Source organism: Chelon labrosus, assembly GCF_963514085.1.
Source record: "Chelon labrosus genome assembly, chromosome: 2".
Classification (NCBI taxonomy): Eukaryota; Metazoa; Chordata; class Actinopteri; order Mugiliformes; family Mugilidae; genus Chelon; species Chelon labrosus.
In genome coordinates, this window is record NC_140338.1 from 31634049 (window position 1) to 31659391 (window position 25343).

The 25343-nt window shown below is 41.3% G+C and overlaps 1 protein-coding gene across 4 annotated transcripts; it reads right to left on the reverse strand.

The window, feature by feature from the left end:
• Window position 1: 1 nt before the first annotated feature.
• On the reverse strand, window positions 2-24832 carry LOC311498529 (uncharacterized protein). Of its 4 annotated transcripts, XM_084559159.1 has the most exons (19): window positions 24285-24832; window positions 22675-22791; window positions 21383-21481; window positions 20482-20592; window positions 19696-19725; window positions 18921-19024; window positions 16535-17093; window positions 15521-15591; window positions 15083-15212; window positions 14255-14361; window positions 13311-13421; window positions 12677-12820; window positions 11983-12033; window positions 11830-11872; window positions 9741-11237; window positions 9449-9656; window positions 8370-8438; window positions 3737-6639; window positions 2-778 (listed from the first exon to the last, which is right to left on the reverse strand). In XM_084559159.1, the coding sequence occupies exons 1-18, from the start codon at window positions 24585-24587 to the stop codon at window positions 6593-6595; spliced, it is 3801 nt and encodes a 1266-aa protein (XP_084415285.1). In that variant the 5' UTR covers window positions 24588-24832; the 3' UTR covers window positions 2-778; window positions 3737-6592. The 4 variants fall into 4 exon arrangements, with proteins under 4 accessions (XP_084415285.1, XP_084415288.1, XP_084415287.1 ...); XM_084559162.1 differs by lacking the exon at window positions 21383-21481; XM_084559161.1 differs by lacking the exon at window positions 8370-8438.
• Between the last annotated feature and the right edge of the window lie 511 nt (window positions 24833-25343).

Below are 25343 nucleotides of genomic sequence, written 5' to 3' on the forward strand. Positions count from 1 at the left end.
TTCCTCCTCCCCTCGTCACCTCCCACCCCCCTCCCCGTCCACCTGTGACCTGCGCCCAGTTTTCCTCCAAAGATCCTCGGCGTCCACATGGTCTTTATTCATTTCAAACCACTGACTGGTCAGAAGATTGGAGCGATGAAGCCGTTTTCGATTGAGCTGGGCGGAGAGCGCCTGGCAGCACGTCTCTGCCCTTTTTGTATCAGTTAACACTGCAGGGAAAATCCACCGCCCTCCTCAAGAAAAGCCTCCGGTCCTGGAGTCACATGGGCAAATGGACACTTCTGCCTTACTCTGTTGTCCTCTGGCAAGCTGCTAGTCCTGGCTCGTCCGTCAGCCACGTATCATCTCAGTGTCACAACACTCCCGTCCCATCAGGCGTGACGTTATCTGCTCAGCTTATTGAGAAAGTATGCATAGGTACAAAGTGCTTTTTATACATATGAAACTCTGCGTGTGTGGTGATGTAGGCCAAGGCTGTGCGCCGTCATGTATGTGACTGCGCTTCATACTGGAAATGCAGGACTGCAAGGAGAAGTTTTTCACTCCGGTGTTGTTGTAAGCGTTCTGCTCACTAGTTTGTGTAGGAGTCATCTCGTACCTGACATGCTCCCTCCTTCCTGTGTTCAGACTTTAAAGATGAAAAGAAAAAAAAAAAGCCCAAACCGAGGTCACCGTGGCCTTCAGACTGCCACGCCGGCTGCTTTAGATGCATGAGTCTCCTTCTAGTGATGTCCCTTGTTCGGCGTCTTCACAGCAGCACTACATGAACGACTAACATCTGGGGACATGCAATAGAAAAACATGGACTCTGAATTGAAAGTGTATTACTGTGAAAAAAAAAAAAGGTATTTTATTTTCTCTGTTGCTTCATCTCAACATTTAATGAAGGAATGTCTAGCTGGGTTTTAACTGGGAATCTGACGCTCGTCATCCATTTTGTGTTGTTGACCAGTTTGAGCACTGTTGTGTTTTGAAGGATATGGTCTGGGAATGATGCAAAGATGCTGGAAAATGCACAGAACTGCACAGAGGTCAATGTGACACTAAATGGTTATTAAACAGGTACTTTGACTAGGAAGGAGACGGTTTATAAATAGTCATCCTCTCACTACATTTCAGTGTTTGTGTTTAGCCTCAATCTGTATTAGCATTACATTTAAGAGAGAGCATCAGCTAAGCAGTGATTTTTGGATCTTTGGAAACCCAGGTTTAACACTTGACTGCAGTTCTTAAAGGTATTTCCAAAGTCCTCAGAAACCTATAACCATCTGAATTAAGAAGAATTGTATGTTGCTTGACTTTAAACCTTTAGATCAGCTGCTACCAAAAGTTCCAGTAAAGTGTCTAGAAAAACTCAAATTTGGTTTCCTATCCCAAATAAAGGTCGTAGCTGGAAATTCAAAAGTATAATGTTCAAGTTGGTTTGTCTATATTAATGTCACCATTGAATATTAATCAAAATTAACATCACATTCCTGTCATAAAATAGGCATAAGGGGCCACCTCTCCAAAAAAAAAATGTTGCACCTTGGAAAATTAATTTAAAACAGTGTCACCATTTGGTCCATTAGAGCGGCTGATCATTTTACACCGTCTTCATAAGCAGGGTGTGAACTCTGAAAGAACGCCACTACCATAACACACCTGACTCAGACAAGTTGTGGGTGGAGGCAGACTTGAAAAGGAAGCAGGATTTACAAACTAAAGATGACGCCTCTAGTTTTATTGCTTCAGTTTGATACATGTTACACTTCCCAGTTTAAAGGACCAGGGTCTGTGTTTTAGTGCCACCTAGCGGTGAGGTTGTAGATTGCAACCAACTGCCTTTCAACGCATGGTGGAAAACCCACAATGGCTGCCAGCTCTTTAAAACACGAAAGCCTATATTTGGTTGGTCCTTTCTTTGGTTACCATAGCAACATGAAGCTAATGAAAACAATTATTTGTAGCAAGACAACCTAATTAGGAGTAACATCCCTGCTGATTGATCCCCCTAAATCCTACACAGTGGTCCTTTAATTACTTCTTGGTGAGTGAGACATTGTTCTTTTAATGTCAACAGAACCACTGAGATGGTTATAGTGTTTTTAAGGATTTTAAAATGACCTGTAGAACAGCAGCAAGTGTTCAACAGTGTTCTGAGTTTTCACAAAATGAAAAACAAATCAACAAATGTAAACTTGTAAGCTCTGTGACTGGAATGTAAATTGTGCCATTATTTTGAGTTTAATCCTCACTCTTCAAACCAACAACACATCTCATCAAGAATTAATGTTTGTAGACAATGCTGCATTCAAATGCAGCTCATTACAGCATGGGAAGTCATGTCGATGACTTGTGAAGTTATCAAAACTGTCCACTTAACTAGGTCACGAATACCACAAGAGGACACTGTTTGAAGGCAGCATAAGAGAAACATTTTTTCTTTTCTCTCAAGTTTTGTTCAAGTTCCTTATATAGTGCTTTTAGCTCTGCTTGAAATACAGCAGCTGAAGCTCTCCAGTGTTAAACCTACATACCAGGGTAGCCATATCCACCATCGACTCTACTGCTTTTCCTTTATTCTGGACACGTTGATTGTGGTCATCAATGGCAGACTCCTTTGCCCTTCTCCCCAAATGTTAACACTAAACAGTATGTTTCTTTAAAAGTGCCTTAGACACTAAATAAGAACATAAGTGGGCAAGTACTTCATTACGGATTTGAAAACAAAAAAAACAGGAGATAACAGGTACATCAAGAATATACTCAACACGTAATCTTGTTTTCTTTCTTTTGTATTTCCGCCATGCTTCGTATCATATCCACTGTGTACCTTGTGTCCATAATAACCTAGCTTCTTCACTATTACAGTATTATAATTAACTAACATGAGAAGCGGAGCCGTCTGCAGCTGCTTTTCTCCCAGGTGAAGGCTCAGCATTTACTCTGGGAACTGATGGTGCTGCACAGGATTTAAATTTGGTTGGAAGCTTTAACATCTACAAGTAGTTAACTCGTCTTTCTTTTATAATTATCCAGCTGGCTGTTGACAACTGGGCGTTCAACTGCAAACACTCCCACCATGTTACTTCTTGTATACCTGTATTTCTAGAAGGTGATTTTTTTCAGTTTTGTTTGTTTTTGTAAAAGGAGAATAAAGCATATTCATTGTAACTTGCTCTTGGTTTCATGTATTATCTTGAACAGCTCTCCTTTTAGTGTCAAGTTAAGTTGGCTGTTCTAAATTATAATATTCCAAATGTTTGTGTCCAGTAAAAGAAAAGTTTCAGTCAGAATTTTAGAAAATAAAATGGTTGCCGTCACATCAGTACACTGATGTTATACTACTGCTGACCATCAACTCCTCTGGTCTTGAGTTCATATTAAAACGAACCCAAATTTGGGAGAAACCAAAATAAAGTTTTGTTGGGAGACCACGCTGACTGTTCTGCCCTATCACACATTTAGAGACTGTACAAAGCAACATCAGACAACAGTGCAAGCACAGCATTGTCATCTACAGCCCACAACGAATTGATTTGTCTTGTCTTGTAAAAACTGAGTTTTTCAGACAAACCATGTTGAGTAAAACTCTGCTTGGTAACTACCCGTGACGTTTTAATGAGTACCAAGAAATAGGGGACGGTAGAAACCGTAAAGAAAATCCAGTTCCACTGATCCAGCATCATCAGTGTCAAGTGGAACTAAATGTTGCAGAATTAGACATGAGCGCTCATACTCACTGATCACTTACCGTTATTTGGTGATAAACTTGCAAAACAGCAGGGCTGAGAACATCACAAGCAGAAGGCAGGTTTGGAAATGGCTGATACTGAAATGGCTCATCACTGAGGTGACCTTCTGACACCCCTGTCAAACAAGAATGGTACAACCCACAGGCTGAGACATGGTATTTTTGTGTTTATACAGTAAAATGGAACATCTTTAAGCAGTAGCCTGTTTTTCTTAACATAATCTAAACGCAAAGCATCACTGGAAGATGATTCTTTTTCAGTTGTTTTGTTTCTGTAAAAGGAAAATCTGTACTGTTGTTTGAAAATTAAGGCCTTTCTTTAGATATATAAAAAAATTTAAAAAAAGGTGAGGGCAGCCCATAAACGTCCATGTTAAAATGCCAAACTTTACCCCTTGATGATAACTTGCAGAAGTAGCAAAATATCCAGGTGAAAAATATCTACTAGACTAAACACAGACACTGATGTAGCTTAGGTCAATTAAGACTCGTTACCAGTGAACAAATGAACCATTTAGTTTTAGGAGGTAATTGAGCTGTTTTTTTCCCCCTTAAAACTACAGGGACCAGAATGAGTGTCTATTAAAGGGGAACATAATGGATGGACAGACTAATTTAGTGTTTGTCTCCTTGGGATCCGTTTCCACAGCAACAGCCGAACTGAAGTAACTATATCTGTTTAAGTGGTAAAAGTTTCAAAGTAAAAGCCTCTCCAGAAAACAACTCCAGAGAAGAACCAACAAACGCTCTTTCAGCATCTTTGATGCGTGGTGTTTCATGTGACACTCGGGTCCTCACACACAGACCTGCAAATAAAGACAACCATGTTCAACTAAAACACAATAAACTGTTGTTACAAAAACAAACGTCTCAGAGTCATCATGAAAACCACCTGTTTTGTTTAATTTCATAATAGACACACAAAAATAATCTACAAAAGACCAAATTAAGTAACCAGTTAATCATGAAATGTCGTTTTTATCCTCCCCCACCCGAAAAGAAACACAGATGTCACCCACTGCTCCAGTCACATGACCTCACAATGACATCCCCAATGAACACGCAGACACGCATGGGTTTATATTTCTGTGGAAGGGAAATGTGGAAATATTCACACAGACACTCACCGACCAGCAGCACCCCATCGTGAGGAGCTACAGAACAATCTTTGGCGTCGTTCTCGGTGCAGCTGGTCAGCCAGACACACGGACAAGGGCGGGAAGTTTTAGTCGTTTTGGGACATGGAGACTCAGGAAGAACGGTTAAGTTAACGGAGGTATTCAGCTGAGGGAAGGTTCTCTATCGGTGTTCAGACACAGAGAAGTTGATTTTAGGGAGAACTTAGATCAATACTTTATTTATCTCGTGTGAATATGGTATGTGACCCTGTACCAGTGTTAGCTAGAGGTAAGCTATAGAACTAGCAAAGGATTTTCTGCAGGAGCGTGTTTGTGTTCAGGTTGGCCACAAACCCAGCAGAAAGGGCAGCTTTTTGTTTTTCTCATGTCCATCCAGTGACATATTTCCTTTCATCTCTGTAATGCAAGTCCCAAAGAAGGGCTGCTTCTCACACGTTTTTTACAGTGTAAGATGGTCCAAACATTTTGCGTGGTATGGACATGTCCCAGCCTTTGCATTGACTTTCAAAGTAATCACATCTAAAATTAGCTTCGCCCTCTGTCTGAACACACGCCGGGGAAATAAGGAGTCTCAAGTGACATAACAGCATCTACAAACATTCACAACTCCAGAAATGCACTGACAAGTTGAGTAGAGGTTGAAAGCCAAGCGACGACTTGCACTTTTGCATTGAGCGTTTACAGTCCTGCATAGATCTTTTTCATACTTTTTCAATATAAACTAAGGCGTTTTGTTATATTAAGTTGGTTTGAGTCGGTAAGCAGAATAAAGTAAATTAAAAAAAAATCTTAACTCATTTAAAAACAAAACAATTCAAGTACGCTACAATCTTGTTTTTTCTCCCCCTCTCTCACAGGTGGTTCCTCTGGCCAGAAGAGGAGCCTATAACTTTTTCTATTCAAGTCTTTTTTTTTTTTTCTTCCAGAAAAGGTCCAGTGTGATTAAACAGCACCAAAAACACACTGAGCAAGAGAGGGGCATCAAACTGTGAAAGGGGGATACATGTCCTTACCCACTCTTACAGAATAATCTGGAAAGAAATTAACAGTATATTGTGTTTGTTATGTACACACACGCATTCAAATCAACCTCACCACTCACTCGCACATTTTTTTTTTTTGTCCCTGTGTAAATTACAAATAATTTATCAATATTAATTTAAGCTACTACTTAACAGTCATTTGTGGGCGCAGAGGTGACCAACAATAAACTTCTACTGACACAACAATTCCCACGTTTGAGACAAAAGACAGAAAAACAAAACAAAGAATTAGTCTGTTTTTCTTTTTTCTTTTTGTACTGCAAGAACAAGAGTCCTGTTATTCCACATAAGCTTAAATACAAATTATATTACGTAGCATACTACTACTCTCATCTGTACCACACCTTCGCTCACACTCATTCCACAGTGATCAAGGTCGGTCGTATGTAAACATGTTGACAAAAATAAAAATAAGCCGAACAAAAACAAGTGTCCTCATCATTCACGCCGTCTTGTTGTCATACCCGGATCGTTAGAAAATAAAGTTAAATTAATTTGTCATTGCCACTCGTAGCGAGGATCAACTGATTCTCCTTTAGGTCCATTTTAAAAGAGGCAGTGGAGCCCCGCCCCCGCATACCACATCGTCATGTCAGTCAATCAAAGTGAAGATTCCTATTGGTGGATGGGTCCAGGAGGCTGTGACGTCACAACATCTCCTGCACTGTTATTGGTCAGTGGGATTTCCTCTTCATGTCTCCACCCTGGCTTTGGTTCGCATCTGAGTGGAGAGGACAGACTTGTTACAACTCTGACAGCTGGATGATGAAAAATACTCTCCTAATATCCAACAACCAACAGCATGAAGCACCAGTTCATCAAATTAACATGGAAAAAGCTGCTATTAATAATAGATTTTTTATTATCAACTACTTGCGTGGAGTATTTATCATCTAAAGAGTCACATATTTGCCTCAAGAGGTGGTGAGGACCAAATACAGAGCAAAAAGTAGCATCAGTGCGGGGTCTGCCAGAAACATGTCTCTAACAAGGCAAGGCAAGGCAAGGCATTTTTATTTATATAGCGCATTTCATACCAAGAGGCAACTCAATGTGCTTTACATAAAAACAGAACAAATTAGAACACACAGTTAAAAGCAAGAACAAAGAAAAATGTTCAAGTTATCCATATAACATTTATTACGCAATTAATATGTCAGTGTCATATTTTCTATTGTTTTGCAGCCTCTAGTGACCCCAGGACCTGAGAAATTAAGCCATAGAGAAGGGCTAAGAAGTGCAGTACCACAAATGGCCACTTGGCTACAAAAGTGAGTCCGCGTTAAAAGTGTCCAACAATAAAGCAAAAATAAACATGTTTACAGCCTGCTACAAAAAAAATTAAAATCCTGCTTAAAGTTGTGCATAATTAAGGGCATGGCTGCTTTGAGTCGTATAAAAGAACTTTCTATAAATTCCAACTTCATATCAAATTAGTAGGCCAAGTAAGAACTGTCAATCATTAGCAATTTGTTCAGGCAATTCTGATGACATATTTAATCTTTTTAATTAATGATCTGATTATTTTAAGAGGTTTTTAAGACTGATGTACTATATAGTTGAGCTGAAACTAGTTTCAGTACAAGCTCATGTTACAACTTTATTTATTCCTAGATGCTTTTTGAATGGAATCTTGTTAAATAACCATTAATGAGAGATACGCTCAAAGGAGAGGCCAACAATGAATTTCTAAAGTGGCAGCAATAGAGTTAACTGTTTGTACTTAAGTAAGTCTGTGGTATAGTTAGTGGATACGTCAGACTATTTGTTAAATAGCTATAAGGATGTATCTGAACCAACCAACTAGCGTTTAACATTCAGTGTACATTCATAATGATGACCTGGTGAAACAGGATGCAGGAGAAACTTCACAGTATTTAAAGAAGGACAAGCTGAGTTTCAGTTTCTGTGTTGTGGTTCAAATAGTCAGATGGTTCTTTGAGCCAAAAGCTGCAAGTGTGATCTTCAACTTTCTGCTCAATGCTATAAATACAAGTGATCCCAGCTACAGATTCATAAAAAGAGAAGATAAATTAGTAAAACTGCTGGATAAAGAGGACCAAACAAAGACTTTCTGATTTGTTGAAACCATGTGACCTCAGCTAACATGAGCAGAAGAAACCATGTCATTTTTCCTAATTCAGTCTGCTAAATCTCACATGGCAGTTTTGCATTTTATTCAGACTGCTGCTCTCAAATCAAAGAACCATCTGCAGAAACAGAGAATAAATAATCCCCAGTCTGTTGTTCTGGATCGTAAAAACAACTGATTCTACAAGCTTTAGCAACAGAGGTCAAACCAGAGGTGGGCCTAACACTAAATATACTGAAGCAAGCGGAAAGTTAAAAGAACAAACAACACAGCAGCTCAGCAGAGGACAACAGGTCGACTTGACACAGACAGATGGACAGAGAGAGAGAGGGAGGACAAAGAGGAGGAATGTAGATTACCTGAAAAAGCAAGCTGCAAGTGAGGAGGTAGGGCAGCCTGCGACCCTGACTGGAGACTCTTATACAGTTCTGAGGAGAGACGGAGGGAAGGGGTGGACAGATGAGAGGAAAGATCACAACAACAACAACCACAATCAGGGGCAACAACATGGTACATACAGATAAAGGAGAACATGTTAAAATGGCCGGCAACAAGAAGAGAGGACGGGATCAAAAGCAAAGTGGCAGCGAGGCGTACAATTACAAAAGGTTGAGATGACAGAGACAGGCACAAAAGATGGAGGGAACAAAGAAGGGAGACAGGGGTTTGTAAAAATGAGAGGGGAGAGAGGGGAGAGAGGGTCACAGCAGAGATGTGAAGTGCAGCACGCACTGAAGTACTGCTGGTGTACAGCATGAACATACAAGTAAGATGAACATACGAATGACAAACTATGAACATGTCTTCTTTAGTAACAAACTGTGATGCTTATAGTGGTAAAAAAAATGTCTCTTCCTCAAGGAGGAAGGCTTACATTTGTCTGACAAACGCTACACTTTTGATTGAAAATCAATAACAGGTTTGTACTATGCACTACTAAATCTCTTCCCAGAAAATAAAATCATACACATAACCCTATAAATCAACTGTCACTGTCACAAATCATTTTTTATTTAATTACAAAGATAGAACAAAAATAAAAAATGATTTAAAGGATGGGGCTGAGGACATATAAATTGCAGTCCATGTAGGTTCTTCTTTCTGATTGGTTAACAGGGGGATTCAGATGGTTGCAATCTCACCACCAGATGTCACTATATGCCACACACTGGACCTTTAATACACCGCTCTTCCGGACACAGTTCCCCAAAAATGCAACCTTTCCTACATTTTGTAAGAAGTTGTTAAAGTCACTGGCCTCAGACAGAGAGTCACAGACAGTACAGTGAAATCAGGATGAGGAAACTGAATCTTTTCTGTGCTTCTTTTCTGGCCTTTTAAAACAAGCATTAAAATAATATGTTTTTATGTTTTTCACTTAATTAAAGGTGAATGGTTTATTACTTAAAATGCATTAAAAAGCTGGAAGCTCACTCACCCATTAGGTCGCTCTGTGCTAGCGGGTATCCTGAGTTGGAGCTGGGGGCTGAGCCCATGCCTGCTGCCCCTGGGGCTCCAGAAGGGCTGAAATTAAGCAACGAGGGGAACTGGAAGGGAAGCGAGACAGGCACCAAGCCTCCTAACATCCCGAAGCCCAGGGGCAGAGCAGAGGGGCTGCCCAGGAGGGGAGTGCCTGCAGAAGATACCTGCAAGAACAGCAAAAGAGTTAGTTGCTTTTAGTCATTCGGAAAACATCAATACAACATGTTCTTGTTTGTGTGAAAACTAACCTGTGAGAGGTGTGACGTTGTGGAGGATGTGGCCAAAGTTCCTGAAGGTAACCAACCATTTCCTGCTTTTGAGCCCTGGTTGGCTGCACCCACCACCCTCTGCCTCTGCCCATGGTTGACTGAGACTGAAGGTGCAGAAGATGAGGGAGTTTTGTCTGGATGACTGCAGATTGCTGATACCACTCCCTTGTTAGAGTTGTTGCTGATGCTACTGTTGCTAGTGGTAGACTGAGGTTTCTGGCTGCCAGCGAAGCTGTGGCTGCCCTGCGTCTGCTTCACCTGCCCGCCCCCTGATACACTAAAAGGGGACCGAAATGTTTTGGGGGTTTTGGGCGAGTACTGGTGTTGTGGCTGTTGGCTGGAGATCATCTGATGGGAAAGCGGGTGTGACGGTGAGGATGAGGGGGAGGGGGAGGAAGAAGGAGGCGGAGTGGGTGCGGGAGGCCGAGGGGTAAGTTTGATGATGGGAGATGAGTTGCTGCTGTGGGAGGACTTAGTGAGGGTGGCTTGCATGGGTGTGATGAAGTTGGCCTGATGGTGGTGATGTGTGTGGGATTTACCTTGAGAGGAGTGTGAAGTGTGGGAGGTGGGGGATGGAGAGGAGGCCACTGGGGAGGGAGGGCAGAAAGACTGCAAGCTGTGGTGGGAGGTAGAGTTGGAGCGGGGCTGTGAGGAAGGGGAGGAAGAAAGTGTGAGGTTGCTGTTCACAGCCATGCCGTTGGATTTGGCACTACCCTTGGCTAGTCCTTGAGTAGCTCCCATTGCTCCCAGAATCCCTGCCGGGCTTGCAAAGCCTTTCTGATGGGGAGGCAGCAGAGGGGAAGCTGTGGGAGGAGGTCGCTGCTTTGGAGGTGAAGGAGACGGATGAGGACGCATCTTACCCATCACCAAGCTTGGCCTGTGATTAGGTGATGCCATGGTAACATGTCTCTGAGTCTGGGTTTGGCCCATGGCACCAGGCCCTTTGATTAGGCTGTAGTGACCATCTGCAGTCCTGGATGTCAGTGACAGGCCCGTAGTCTGCACACGAGCCATGGAGGAGACAACCGGAGATGAGGAAGAGGAGGTAGACGAGGAGGTTGGTAGCGTTGTTGTTGTTGGCAAGTTCCCAACAGACGCAGCTGCCAGCGGAGCAGTCTCCACCTTAGACAGGCTACGTTGCTGAGTGGCGGATGCAACCGACACAGAGAGCTGAGAGGCTGAGGGGTAGTGAGGGGTGACAGGGGGAGGAGAAGACGTGGGCATTTGCAGCGGAGGGGGTGACAAGGGGCTGTCTGAGGAGCCCAAGCCCTTGGATGCATTGCTGAGAAGGGCCAGAGCATGGGAGATGGAGTCCAAAGAAGGAGCAGTCAGATCCTCATCCAGTGAGTCCGACAGGCAGATGGGCTCTGAGGGTGAAGTAAGGGGCTGGCGGTTGGAGGTCAGAGCAGATGTAGAGGTTGGCAGAGATGGGGTGGAGGCCATGGTGAGAGGCGTCTTGTGGATCCAAAGACCCTCCTTAAGAATAGAGGGAACATGGTCAGTAACATGAAACATGTCAATTTATCAAGTAGCTCCTCAGTTAATGTAGTTTGTTCTTGTCTTAAATTCAACATATCACCCTCTTCAACCAATTCCATCAGAGCTTTGTCAGGTCCCATCCTTAATCTACCATGCATGACATTCAACATTACCAAATTACAACTCTTATTTATAAGTTTGCTTTTAATCTGAAAAAAGTCAGGAAAATACTGAGCGATTGTAGAAAACAGCAGGTAACTTCACCCTGTATTTTTTAACCTGTTTTTTCTTTAACAGTCTTAGGGATTATTAGAAAACAGCCTTACTGTGTGGAAATAATAAAACAGGATTCATTTTCTATTTACATAAAATGATAGAAATGGTAATTAGCAATTCTCCCTTTAGAATTAAGCAAATATGATACAAGCAGCCAAGACATAATGAGGCCATGGCAGCTGCATTGTTTATTTCAAGAAAGAATGCTTTTTAATAAATAGGTTAAAAAAATAAAAAATAAAAAAAAAAGAAGAAAAAAGAAATGGGGATTATCTTCAAGTAATATTCAGTAAATAGTCTGAGCATTACTCACCTTGGCTTTGGCCTTGGGTCCAGGCACCATTCTCCTCTTGACTCTGTATGACAAAATGCCAGCAAATATTCAGCCTCTTGTACTGACATTTTATATTCAAGCTCAGTCTTGGTGTTACTGGAGAAACATGAGCTGTAAAAGGTAAATACTTACAGGTTTCCAGTGAGGTGATTGTGAACAGCAAGACTCTCCTTGAACAGTATCCTGATAAACGCACAGTATTAACGATAGAAAACAAAACCAGATGGATTAATGCCAGATTACTGTTAGGAAGTAATTTAAAATAGCTTAGTAGTGTAGCAACATTTCTCCAAGGGGAATCCAACATTCAAAGATAACAGCTGAAAAAAAAAATATTATATATTCCCACCCAAAGCCTGTGGACAAATTTGTCAGTTCAGCCTGAAGACTGCTGAACAAACAAGAACTTCATGCCTGAAAACCTAACCACAATCAAATGTTGACTAAAAAGCACATAAAAGCCAACCTGAAAGGGGAATAAAGCAACAGCCTGCAGATTTATGGAGTGATGAGACTGAACTGGATCAGTGCTATGTCTGTGGTAAGAAGTGAAGAATCAAAGCATTTAAGCATGGAGGTGGATCTGTCTGTCTGTTGAGTGTTTAGCTGCTGCAGGAACTTGTAAACTTGACCTTCTGAGTGACGTCTTGAATTATGAAGAAGAATGTGATGCCTTTTCTAATTTGCATCATATTTTCCAATACATTGTTTACCAGATGATGTGTTTTCTCTATGCCACTTGAATGTCATGCAGGTTGAGGGTGTGGAATCATTACAGGCTCTATATAAGCTGTGATGCCACAATAACACACAAAGACACACAAACCTGGCCTGCATCCAGCCCTTGGGCCACAGTGGTTTGACCTCATTCTCTAAGAAGGCCTTGAGGTAGTCCTCCACAGACAGAGAGCACTGGTTCTCCATCTCATAGCAGCTCAGCTTCACTCGCACCAGGCTGCACAGCAGGTTCCTGCACAAACACAATGTCCATTTCAACGCACATCAATTGATATTAAAATCTAAATTAGGCTGCAGGTGCAGAGCACACAGGCACTTAATAATCAGTGTCAAAAACAAGCCCTTTCCTAAAAATATGAAGAAAAATTCATGAGCAGCTGTGAGTGAGTCAGGGTTTTAGTTGTTTCATCCAGACACAATTTCTTTACTCAAGGTTTCCACATTTATTCAGGGCTTTACTGGCAACTATAAAAGCTGTTAGGTGAAAGTGAGTTTGAAATTATTTTTCCAGAATGTGAAGTGTCGAATGAATATTTATGTTATGGTTGACATTTGTAAGGCTCTTTGAAGCAGCTTTAAAGCCTTTATGAGCTGAGTTTACTAGTTTTACCAGTAGTAATGAACAGTAGAGAAAATGGAAACAAAGCATGGAGAGAAAAACAAATCAGGAACCAAAAACAAAGCATTAGCATTATTCCAGCAGGACAGTCGTGGATCGTTACCTGAGTTTGTCATCCCAGACAAACTTCTTCCGTGGGCCCATCACTCTTTTCCCAGGTTTCTCCTCATCCTCCTCTTCTGAGCCATTCTTTTCGCCCTCTTCTGACTGCTGCCTGCATAACACAAACACACACAAGCAACATTATATGAAGGTAAATGAACTTTCACCAACAATAAACTTCATCAAAAGGCTTCAATTGCGGATATAGAAAAATAAAAATACTCTCATCATAATCAGGAATGTTCATCAAAGCCATTCCTGATTTATTTATTTTTTTAAATCAAAGTTTTCTTGAGTATAGTCTCTTATTTTGTTCTACTGTATGTTGCATAACAGCATTAGTGCCAATAACAGACACAGATGTAACATGTTTATTAAAAACTTGGGTTAACACCTGACTCAAACCACAATGAATGACCAGTTTAGGCTGCCAGGAAGCTTCATAGAACAACTGAGAACAACAGTGAAATTTGGGTGTGAAGTGTGATACTTTCCCTGAGATATGGGTTTATTATAAGTCTTTGTTGCGCCTCGGCTTGAGGGACATAACATTAAGTTAGACCAGATATCAGAGTTACAACACAAACAGTTTACTTCAATAAATTATACAGGTGATGGGTGAGATGCAGCAAGCTTCTCCAGCAGGAGTGGTGTCATCTTCAGGCCTCTCCAGCCCTGCCTTTTTTTTTTTTTACACGTTCTCAGGCATAGCTGATTAAGGTAATCAAGCCCAAGCACCACTCAAAGATAGCTGCACTGCCATTGCAAGGCCAGTGGGGCTGCAGAGGGATCCATCTTGTTTTAAACATATTCAGTTCACCTTTTCAATTTACATGCATCACTTGTGACATCTATCTGTCTATGTATATCTCTTTCGATTTACTTATCCCAACAAGAATTTGAATGATGAGTGCTTATCTTACGAAACCAATGCGATCGACTTACTTTGCAACCTTGGCCATGCAGTCCATGTTGTATTTTGCTATCTGCTCTGGCATAACGCTGCACACAGCCAGCTTCAGCTTCAATAATGGCGTCCGTAGTCGATCATCCTGAAACATTGAGGTGGGGAGCAACGGGAATGAGAGGAAGCACAAAAGAAAAAGAAAGAAAAACAAATGGAGAAACGAATAAGAAAAGGTGGAGATGATGGTGGATTGGGAGAGAATGAAAAGAAAAGAGAATGAAGAGAATCAAAGAGGGAGAGAGAGGTGGAGTATTCTGATTTATTTAGCCAACGATGTTGCTTTAATGGTGCGTGACAAAAGACATTTGGTGGCTTGTTTCCAGTGGCAGTCTTTGCTGCACTAGTCTGCTCACACGGAGTTCTCTGCACATTAACAACTAAAGCATTGAAGTTGGCTGGGGATTAAAAGCTGTAGAGAGAACCTAGACATCCAATTTGAGGTTGAAATATTTCATTGCTTTTCTGATGCGTTACTTATGAAAATTTCCCAGAGCTGTTTTGAAGAATGTTTTGAAATACTACTGACCAAATGTTAGCTTGAAAATCCTGGGATTATACTTTAGTCTGAATGTTCACAGAGCTGGCAAGGTGTGAAGGAAGATCTGTACTTATTATTCATTCTTCACACGACTACGTGACAGGATTCTCAAAGTACTTACTTCCTGAATGTGGCTTTTAGTGACCACAGAGCAATCAGAAAGGCAGGAGCATGAATGTTTTTTTTATTTTTATTTTTTTTAAACCACTTTCTAGATCAAGCAAGATGAAGGTATTTGCCAGTTCCTCAACAGATAAGCCTTACTCACCTGGATGTTGAGGCTGAGCTTCTTCAGACGTTTGAGCAGTGCTTCTTTGTTGCACGGCACAAACGCCTCCATGTGGGAGTAGATGTCTGAACGCACCTCAGGAGGCTGCTCCTGGACCTGCAGCTCAATACTGAGAGGAGGGAGAGAAAGTCAAGACTGTTAGGAAAAGATAAAAAGAGGAACAGAAGAAAGGAGCGTGATAAGAGATTGAAGGAGAGGACGTGGAAGAAGTGAGGGAGTGAGCAAAGGGTGAATGGAAATGAGAAGCGTGTCATTACAGCAGACAATGAGAGACAGAGAAAGAAAAAACAAAACACTTAAAGACAGAAGAAGAGGTGGCAAGTGAAATATGTTAAAAATGAGCGAGGAGGGCTGAAAAGGGAGGAGGAGAGTGAGCTGGGATATGGTTGACGGTGATTTAAATGCTGTCCTACTCACTCCAGGAGAATGTTATTCATGTCCAGGGTGAAAAATTTCTTCCTGCCCTCTTGATCAAACTGTCGCGAGGCCTATGGCAGAAAAGGTTGAGTCAGCATACAGCACTGTTCAAATACAGTATAAATACATATACATATCGGTAATGCCTTTTTAGATCTGACAAACACTCGTCTAAATGTCTCACACAGAACGTCACCTGAATCAATCTGTAACCATTACCCTCGAGGGCACTGATGTTGAAAATGCAGTTTGAGAAGATGTGAGCATCAGTGAATCTAGATATATAATTTTGGAATATATTGTTAAATCAAGGAACTGTGAAAGAGTTCATCCTCATCCGTGTTGATAACGCACATGTGCAATAAAAGTGTAAAGGAATTGCAACACCTGGTGAGGTTGTACATTGCTCTGCATTTAAGCAGACTCTTAATAACAAAAAAGAAAAAACAAGACAACCACATCAAAATTAAGTTAGTGTAATGTTACTGTCTCATCTAACAACACTCCATGCATCACGGAGGATTCAGGAGGACATTCACCAAACTCTCCAATAAATTAGGTGATTTGTGTGACTTTGTATTCACAACTCTTGGTCAAGTCAATTTGAACTGGAAAGGGAAAAGAATTAAAGCTTTTTGCCTTGATAGCCAAATGAATGAATAATAATAATAATAATCCAATGCTTCTCCTCACTCTTCTTCACCTCTGTAGCCTTCAGCATCATCCTTCTCAAGTGCTTTCCTACCTTTACATTTTGACCAACATCTAAAATAAGATCTTAGGCTCAGAGGTATAAAAGCACAGGCCTGCTCTTTTAGTTACATAAAACCTTGCAGGGTTCAGCTCTGAGCCATGTTTCTCCAATACTTTAGAAGAGACCATTCTCCCTGGATTAAACAGCAACAACAAACACTCTGTGCCACTTCCTAGGCTGAACAGCATTTCTGTTTAGCTTCAGTGAAGAGGCTTCACAGGTAATTGCAGCCGCCTACTAACAGACTGCAGTTGACTCACCGCCCGCAGGTCCTCGATGCGTTTAATAAGAGGCGCAGGCAGTCCGTTGGGCAGCGGGGGCGGGGAGAACAGTGCGCTGGAAGACCCCAGGCCTCGCCCTTGGCCACCTCCTCCTGCTGCTGCTGCTTTATGTGGCGGAACACCGACTCCCAGAATGCCATTTTCTCTGGCTGCCACCATGGCATGCTGCTGGTCAGTGTCCAGCAAGCTAAAGTCCAGGTCGCTTAGGAGATCCTGTAGCTCCTTCTCATTGGCCGAGCCGAGCAGTGACATCACAGCAGGGTCAGAGGTGAGGTCTGCCAGCGAGAGGTCACTGCCGGCTGTGTTGCCCTGCGGGTGGGTGGAGTTAGTGGCCAACAGGTGGTTTGTCGAGTTGCCACAGTGGGGCTTGTTAGCCGCACCACCCGCCAGGCCGGGGTGAGCCATGTTGGGGTTTCTTTTTCTCATCTCTTCCTTCTCCCGGGTGAAGCGACGGAGCATGGCTGCCAAGTACAGCGAATCCTTCATCAGCTTCTTTCTCTTCTTCTTCTCTGGCCGGTGGACGTTGAGAGCACTCACTCTGTTGAAGGGAAACACAGACATGTCTTCTTTATAGCGAAACACTGAATACATGTTTGAATGAAAGACAGCTAGAGTGCCTCAAAATGCATTAGTAGTTAGTTTTACAACATGCATTCAGCTGGACATGCAGCATTTATTAAATTTTTTTCATGGTTAGGCAATTGAAATGGAATATGAGAAACCCAACTATAAATCTCCGGGTACAGAAACACTGAAGCAAATTCAAAAAACTACATCAATGAAGGCAGACTGTGACGTTGCCAGTGTCTGCACCAAAAAGTTGCCCTTGAACACATTACAAGGACAACGGCCAACAGCCAGCTGGCAAATACGTTTTGCACCTGTAAGAAAGAACGAACCTCTTCTCTGCTACCAGTGAGAATCAAGTCAAAATCTTAACACACTCACAGCTCCCACAGATACACCTTGCTGTATTCACAAAACATTTTCAACTTTGTTGGGGTGGTGAATAAACCAAGGTGTACAAAAAGAGGTGTGTTTTGATTTTGAAGTCAGAGCCATTAACGTATGAGGATGACACCCATGTTGTTAATCCCACCTTCTAAGATGTGATTAGTGAACAGCTTTTCCAAGCAAACAATAATGGGCTACACTAAACCAGATTCACTGAGCAACGCCGAGATGTGGGCGGCTACTGTGACAACCGAAACCAGGTTTCTTCACACCTAAGTGTAACATTTTAACATATTCACAAGCAAAACTTGTGTATTCACAAGCATTTTCACAGACATCAACACATGCTCATTAAGACAACTCAGTAATGTGGGAAACATTTGAAAGGAAGTCTGGGGATTCTGAGAGATAAGCTTGCTCTCAATGATCTGACACACATATATAGCACCATCCCTTTCATAATGGCACAATGGCAATAGCTGTAGCTATTTTTAGAAGTTGTTTTCCGAATGGCAGTGTGTTGGAGTATTCGGCATATCTGAGCGTGGATAATGGAGCGTTTTCTAGAAGGTGGCTGGCTTGTCTCAGTCAGCATCCCTGCCTCATGATAGATGTATGAGAAGGCCCGCACAAAAGCAGAGCAGTATAATGTCACGCAGGTTGGTGTGCTATTAGCTGGATAAAGAGTGGACAAATGCCTCATCACGTATTCACAGCAGCCCACAATTCCTCAGACACCTAAAAGGTCAGCTTTACAGACACAGGAGGGATACGTGTCCATATACATACATGTGCACTACAAAGGGACATGTTTTAAAGTTTGGCTTAATGAATCCTTAGATTAAATGGGATATGTTTGATAAGATGCATGGAAAGTTATTGCCTAAAAAGAAAGGAGATTAAGCTTGCCTCACCTAGAAACTAGAGTCTTTCATTCAGCCTGATTATTAATATACACCACAGGGGTTGGCTGCACCAGCTGAACATACACCTGGTAAGGTCTAAGTGTAGGCTGGGCGTAAGATGGGCTTTAAGTCTTACCAAGAATAAACACCTGTTGCACCACCTAGCTACATCTGATACTAAATCTTACGCTGAGTCAGAGGCAGGTGTAAAGTGAAAAGTCTTGGCCAGTTATCACAGTGAAAATAAACACTTTGATACAATGGTGCATCTAAGATACAGACAGCACAATCAGCGGCCATTCAGGCATGAAAGAGATAGATATACAGGGAGATAAAAATTTATGAAAGACTTAGTTTTCTTTTGATTTGACCTAGGGCTCACACTCAACCTTTTTATTTTTTTATTTCTTTTTTTAATACATCCAGCTAGTGCAGGTGGTCCCCAGACCCCTTACACAAAGAAGTAGCTGACAAGTGACAAAATATTACACAGCCATGATTCTTACCCTTGTTTCGGTACCCTGTTCTTCTTCGGGCTCTTCTCTTCCAGACTGTTCACTTCCTTCTTCTTTCTCTTCTTAATCACCTTCTCCTTGTCATCATTCAACTTCTAAAAAAAATAGCACACACACTCACATAAGCAAGAGTCTGCGTTACACAATAGATAACGCTCAACGAGGAATGCAGCAGCCGGTGTATGTGATGTGGTAGCGTGCATGCATCAGTTTGTCCTTCAGAGATTTCTCCAGATAAAAGAAGAACATTTATATGCCTCATCACGACTGGTGAGATACTAAAGTGTGATATGGTAAAATAAGCCTTGGACAAGCAAACATCTAGTTAACATGTTGTCTAACAAAGTTAACCATAAAGGTACACACAGTGTTGCATCAATGGGTCATCATCTCAGTCACCACTGTACTACTTTACTGTGACTTGATACGTGACCATTTTCAACTTGACACAAGCAGATGAGTTTTCTTTTTGGGTGGTAGCTTATTAAAAACAAATCAAAGATTATGCAGCCATACTAACATGCAAACACAGGTATGTTTACCCTCTTAGTTCATTGGCAGCAAGGAAATGTAGGAAAGATCTGACCACTCTGGGTCGTCCACAGTGGAACAGGGACGTTGTACAAAAACACTGTGCCAGCCTAGCTAAACACTATTTCAGTCTGTCTCAAACCGACTGACATTCCCACAACTATTAATTTCCTGCCAGCATGCCTGAAAACATATCATGCTTTAACAAACACAGTATGCGATCAACATACTGTACCTCTAATGTGGACACCAGATCCTTTGGCTTCTGTGATTAAAATAAATGTAATACGTTACCAGGGCATATTAAAATAATAAGTAATTACCAAACTAGTGGCTAAAAGGATCCTGTTTTTTTTTTTTTTTTTTTTTGTTTTTTTTATCTGCATGCAATTTATTCCGTAATTTATTATCTGAATGTTTGACTGAGAGATTTTAATGATCCTCGTGTAAGTAATTATAGTGTTAGATTTCGTTGAGCAGTTTCTTCACTTCAAAGACTACAAAGATTATAACAAAGAAATAATCTTTGTTATCATTTTATTTCATGGATACATGCTATGCCACTTTATTAGGTACACAAGTGGAAAAAAAATCAGTTTATGTAGAAACACTGTAAAAGGTGGCAATTCATCTGTATGCCCATTGGATTATGTAGTTTGTGGTTCTGTTAAATTGAATTGAAGCAAACACAAAAGTGTTTCTGTTATTTATCCTGGTCCACTGACTAAAACGGGGTTGTCAACATAATAGAAACATGTGTTGGTACAACACAATACAATTCAATAATACTATCACAGGCTCCAAAATGAAAACACAGTTGAATCAACAGCTCTCTCAGTTATTTAAAACCAGTGCTTAACACCATAATGTTCATGAAGCTAAGATTTAGTGCAAGACTTTTTTATTAGAATGCTTTTGTTTTCACAAGTGTACCTAATGACGTGGCAGGTGAGTGTGTAGTGACACATTTGCGAAACACAGTTTTGTAATTATAATTTCTCTATTTTTAAGGCAGCCTCACCTTGTCCTCCTCTCCCTCGGAGTCAGAGGTCGCCCTGAACTGCAGTGTGCCAGTGTTGATGTAAAATCCCCCCAGCTTTGTGGTGAGAGAGGCCGGCACCAGCTCATCATACTGAGAAAAATAACAATGGAAGATGGTTTGCAGCGTAAGATTACAGGACACTAGAAAACAATAACTCCACTTACACAACAAAATGCCGACGCTGACTGCAGTTTAAAAACATTTTTGAGTAACTGATAATGTGTTTTGTTAACGTGTCGCAAAGTAGCCTTTGCTCTGCCACTGGTCAGCGAATGGCCGACTTGTTTTGAGCATAAATAAATAAATAAATAACTAAAAAGAAAATACAATCCGTCCAGGCCACAAAGGAGAACATTTTTCCATCACAACACATCAAAACAACAACTTCGACAAAAACAAAAAAACAGGTGCTGCTAATTTGTGAGTGCAGAGAGGGCAGCTATCAAAACACCAAAAAAATATGATATAATGGCAGGGAATCCATACAAGGAGCATAATTCTACCTATTACACTTGAAGTAATATCCTCTGAACCCTGACCAACAAACACACAAAAACAATGACATAATCCTGTCGGGGACACAAGGACCATGGACGTCTTCATGAGTCACAAGGATGCTTTTAGGCTGTAGTCTTAGGCTGGTTGCAATAAGGGACAACCGTCTATCTTTAGAAGGACATAATGTTTTGAAACATCAAGGAAGGAAATACATATTTAACGAGTGAGGGATCTGTCTACCCCAACACAGCGAAACAAGAGAGCAACTCAGGAATGAAAAAAGCGCATCAAATACACCCGTGGATAAGAAAACAATGTGTTATCACAAAGATAAATTTGGATATTTCAGTAAAAAACGGCTCATTATCAATGAAGTACTCACAGCTTCTGAGTTGTCTATAAAGGGGTCTGTCTCGTCATAGCCAAACCCAATGTCAATCAAATCTTGCATTCTGTCCTTCCTCTTCTTCCCAGTGTTACCCTAAAAAAACAGTCCATTTTATTTTTATTCACAAGCTATCATATTCCAGTATGTTTTTACACGACTATCAACTGATACCAAAATCTTAAAATGCCTGGGAAGGCTGGAAAAATGTCTTCAGTTTAGAAAATATTTTCCATGTAGTTTTGTTTTTGTGGTACTCTAAAGTACACAAAGAGAACAAAAACATGAGCCTCATAATTGTGCCTTGCTGATAGAGTGCATCATTTACTGGACTTAACAATGAAAAGAAATGATAAATATATGAGGTTTGTTTTATGTATCATGTATCATTTAAGACCAACACGTAAATAAAAAGGGGAATACTGCTTGTGTGCCTTATGTATTTTTACATTATCATCAGAAACTACACTGCTATTTTTTAACTTTTCAAATATCAATATCCGTCTGAAAAATACCACATTGGTTGAACCATAGACAAAACAGACAAGTGGCACAGAATCTCTTCCTGATGTTTCTCCCTGTGATCCTGGATTTTTTATTCAACTCCAGGATCATAGAATTATGGACGTTTATCACTGCCACACCAGAAAAAGAAAAATAGGGCCAGTTTCACATTATGACATGAAAAGTTTGTGGTTTCATTTTAACACGTGCCTTTCACAAGACAATTGCGTGTCAACAAGATGTTTTCACATTATTCTGACACATGAAGTTATCACCTATTTATGTAATATACTATTTATTCTGTTACAACAAGAAATGTTTCACAATATAAGCTGATAAAACTCCTGTGTGAATACGATGACTTCAATTCTGCTACTCAAATTCTTTAGGTTGAGACATTGATGATTTGGCTGTTATATTTTGATAAGTGACGTAATAAAAAGGATTTTAATCTGACTTTTTGGGGGTATGTTATCACATTATAACACCAAAAATGGTATATTGTTAGAAAAAGAATGTAAAAATGCCATGAAAAATGTACATGTCATCACAAAGTGAACACCATGAGCACCGAGTATAGCAGGTGCCTCCAGCTGTGAACCATGAAGCTCTTTGAAGACAATTTGTGATTTGAAATATGTAAATAAAATTTGTGAGGCTTTAACAAGTTACTAAAGCTAAAAAAAAAACTAAAGGGTCAGGGTTTGAAGGGCTTGAAAACGGTGCTGGAATTTGCCTCAAGACTTCATCCACAATAAAGATACATATAAAAATAAATGACTCACATATTTATTTTCAAACTTTTTCGCCAGAGCTTCAACCTGGAGCCGCTCTTTCTCCTCGTCGTCGAAGGGGTCGTTGGGATTGTGGGCTGAAGTCGAACTGGGAGGATTATTCTTAGCCTGGAACAAATGTTTAAAATTGGATATTAAAAAAACAAACAAACAAACAAAAAAAAAAAACAGCAATGATCAGGTGTCAGAAAGTTTAACAACAGTTACAGTCTTCTTAAAACGCTGCCCTCAACTCCAGTAAAATAAGTAAATAATCAATAAAATATCACACTACTGCTTGCAAACCTAAAAAAAATATGAATGGATGCAAGTGACAGATGTTGCAGAAACATGAAATATGAAGAAAAGAAAGGGGCTGACATGACAATATTTAGGATTAAAATTAAAATTAAAATATCCACTTTCAACTTCATTAGGTACACTGGTTAAACAGTCCTGCACTAAATCGCAGCTTCATGAAAGTAATAGTATTCTCTGTTTCTTTCAGTTAGACAGAGCTATTAATTCAACTGTGTTTTCATTTTGGAGGCTGTGGTTTGCTGTACTACTGAACTGTAGTGTGTTATACCAACAAATGTTTCTTTTATTTTGACAACCCCATTTTAGTCAGTGGACCGGTCTAAATAAATAAAACACTTTGTTGTATTTGTATTGTATTTACTCTAGTGTAACAGCATCACAAAGTACATCTTCTAAAATGAACATACTGCTGATGTTTAGCATTAAATGAACATTCTAACACACATGAAGGAGGATTCAGTACAAAATTGTTATATTAGATGCATTTGTTTTCACTGGTGTACCTAATGAAGGGGCAAGTGAGTGTATTTCCATTAATACAAGTTAAATCTGTCAGTATAATAATATCACAATATTGGCAACAAGCCTAAAATTATTTCATAACTAATAATTTTGGGTTTAGGTAATCTTGTAACAGTGATGTTACATGAACCACAACATATGGCAAACATGTTGCTGACATGACCATCTTTGGAATAAAAATCTTTATTAATCCAGTGTGAGTTTTCCTCATTTCAGATAGTACAAACTTAGTTATCCAGATGTGGTCAGAGTATATATGAGATGAGTATGTCTCTGATCTAACAGCTCTGACATTTGCCTTGCTCCCATGCTACATCCTGGTACTTCCATCAGCAATGCTCTCTCATCTATCTATCACCCGCAGCCACAGGGCCAAACTGCATGTGGCATTTCCAAGTGCTGTAATGGCTGTGTGACTGAGCTGTTGCTGGGCAAGTCTGAGTGGAAAGGACACAGGTAGACGGGCTTCATTTCTACATGGGTAATAAAAACAGAGGAGGTCCCTGGCTCAAAAGGCTAATCTTGTTCTGAGAGCGCAGCTGAAGTTGGAAAGCAGCGAGTGAACTGGCTGCTGAATGAGTGGCTAAAAACTGCTGCTGTCTTTTGTGTGGAGTCGCACTAATGGTCACTTTCAGCCACGCTAGTCCACGGAAAAGGACAAGGTGCACTTCCCCCTCTTACTTAGCAATGACAAGTCCACACAAACACTTCCAGAAGCGATAACTCCAGCTCTAGTCTCAACCCGGCCTCGTAATGTTACTCAAACCGGGGAATCCTACCTGGAGGTTTTGGATGAGTTCGCCGTAATTAAACTCGGCTGAGGAGCGGTCGTCGGGCTCGGACAGGGGCAGGTTGAGCCTCACGGTCGCCCTCTTGTCGGCTGCAGCCTTGTCCCTGTCGCCGGTTTTGCCTAGACGACCGTTGCTGGCAGCACCTCCTGCCCCGGTCGCTGCCTCGACCTCCCCGTCTCTACCGAAGTTGAAGTCGGCCTCATCCTCCAGCCGGCGTTTCCTAGACTCCGCGGCTGCTCCAGCTGCGAAGGCCGAGAGGGTGACAAATTGCACTTTTCTCGGTTCGGCCATTTGGATGAGCTGCCTGCCTGAACCTCGCTCCGGACAGACAGCGACAGCGAGGAGAAGAGCTACTTCGCGAAACTACTCCAAATTGACGGCTTGAAGAAGGTTTCGCGGGGCTCCGACGGCTGCTCGGTGCCTACACGGACGTTAGAGCCTCCTCCGCGACATACGGATTGAAATCCAGGGGATGCGACGGTCGGGAAAAAGTTGTTTTTCGGCAGCTACGTGCATCCTCGATTTGCTATGGGGCTGAGACATTCACAGGAGCCATCTTGGGTTTCGGGAGTAAATAAAATATCAGAAGAGAGGGGTCGCTGCGCATGCGCGTACGCTCAAAACGGAAGCATCGTGCCACAGGGGGGTCATCACGTCCAATCACCGCGTGCCCCGATCCTAAACCCGCCTCTGTCACAACAGGCGATAATAACAACACTATAAGTACTATAATGACCTTTATAAAGTGTCTGGCGGAAGGACGGGCGGTGGGAGATACAGACCTCACGATCTGTAGATCCACTAAATAACAGTCTCATCTCGGTGTCCGAGTAGACAGCTTTCACTTGATGCCTTTCATTCCGTCTATTCAGAAACTGCTGAATTGTGCATTTTTGCACCAGCTCACACTCAAACATCAAATCCTAAAGGGAAGAAGGCAAGCCAGTTCATTGGCTGTTCCAGTTAACCTCCACAAAACAGCAGATTTTAGTTTCTAATGACCACCTGTTGATGCACAGTTTAGAAGAAATGCTCCTCGTTTCATTT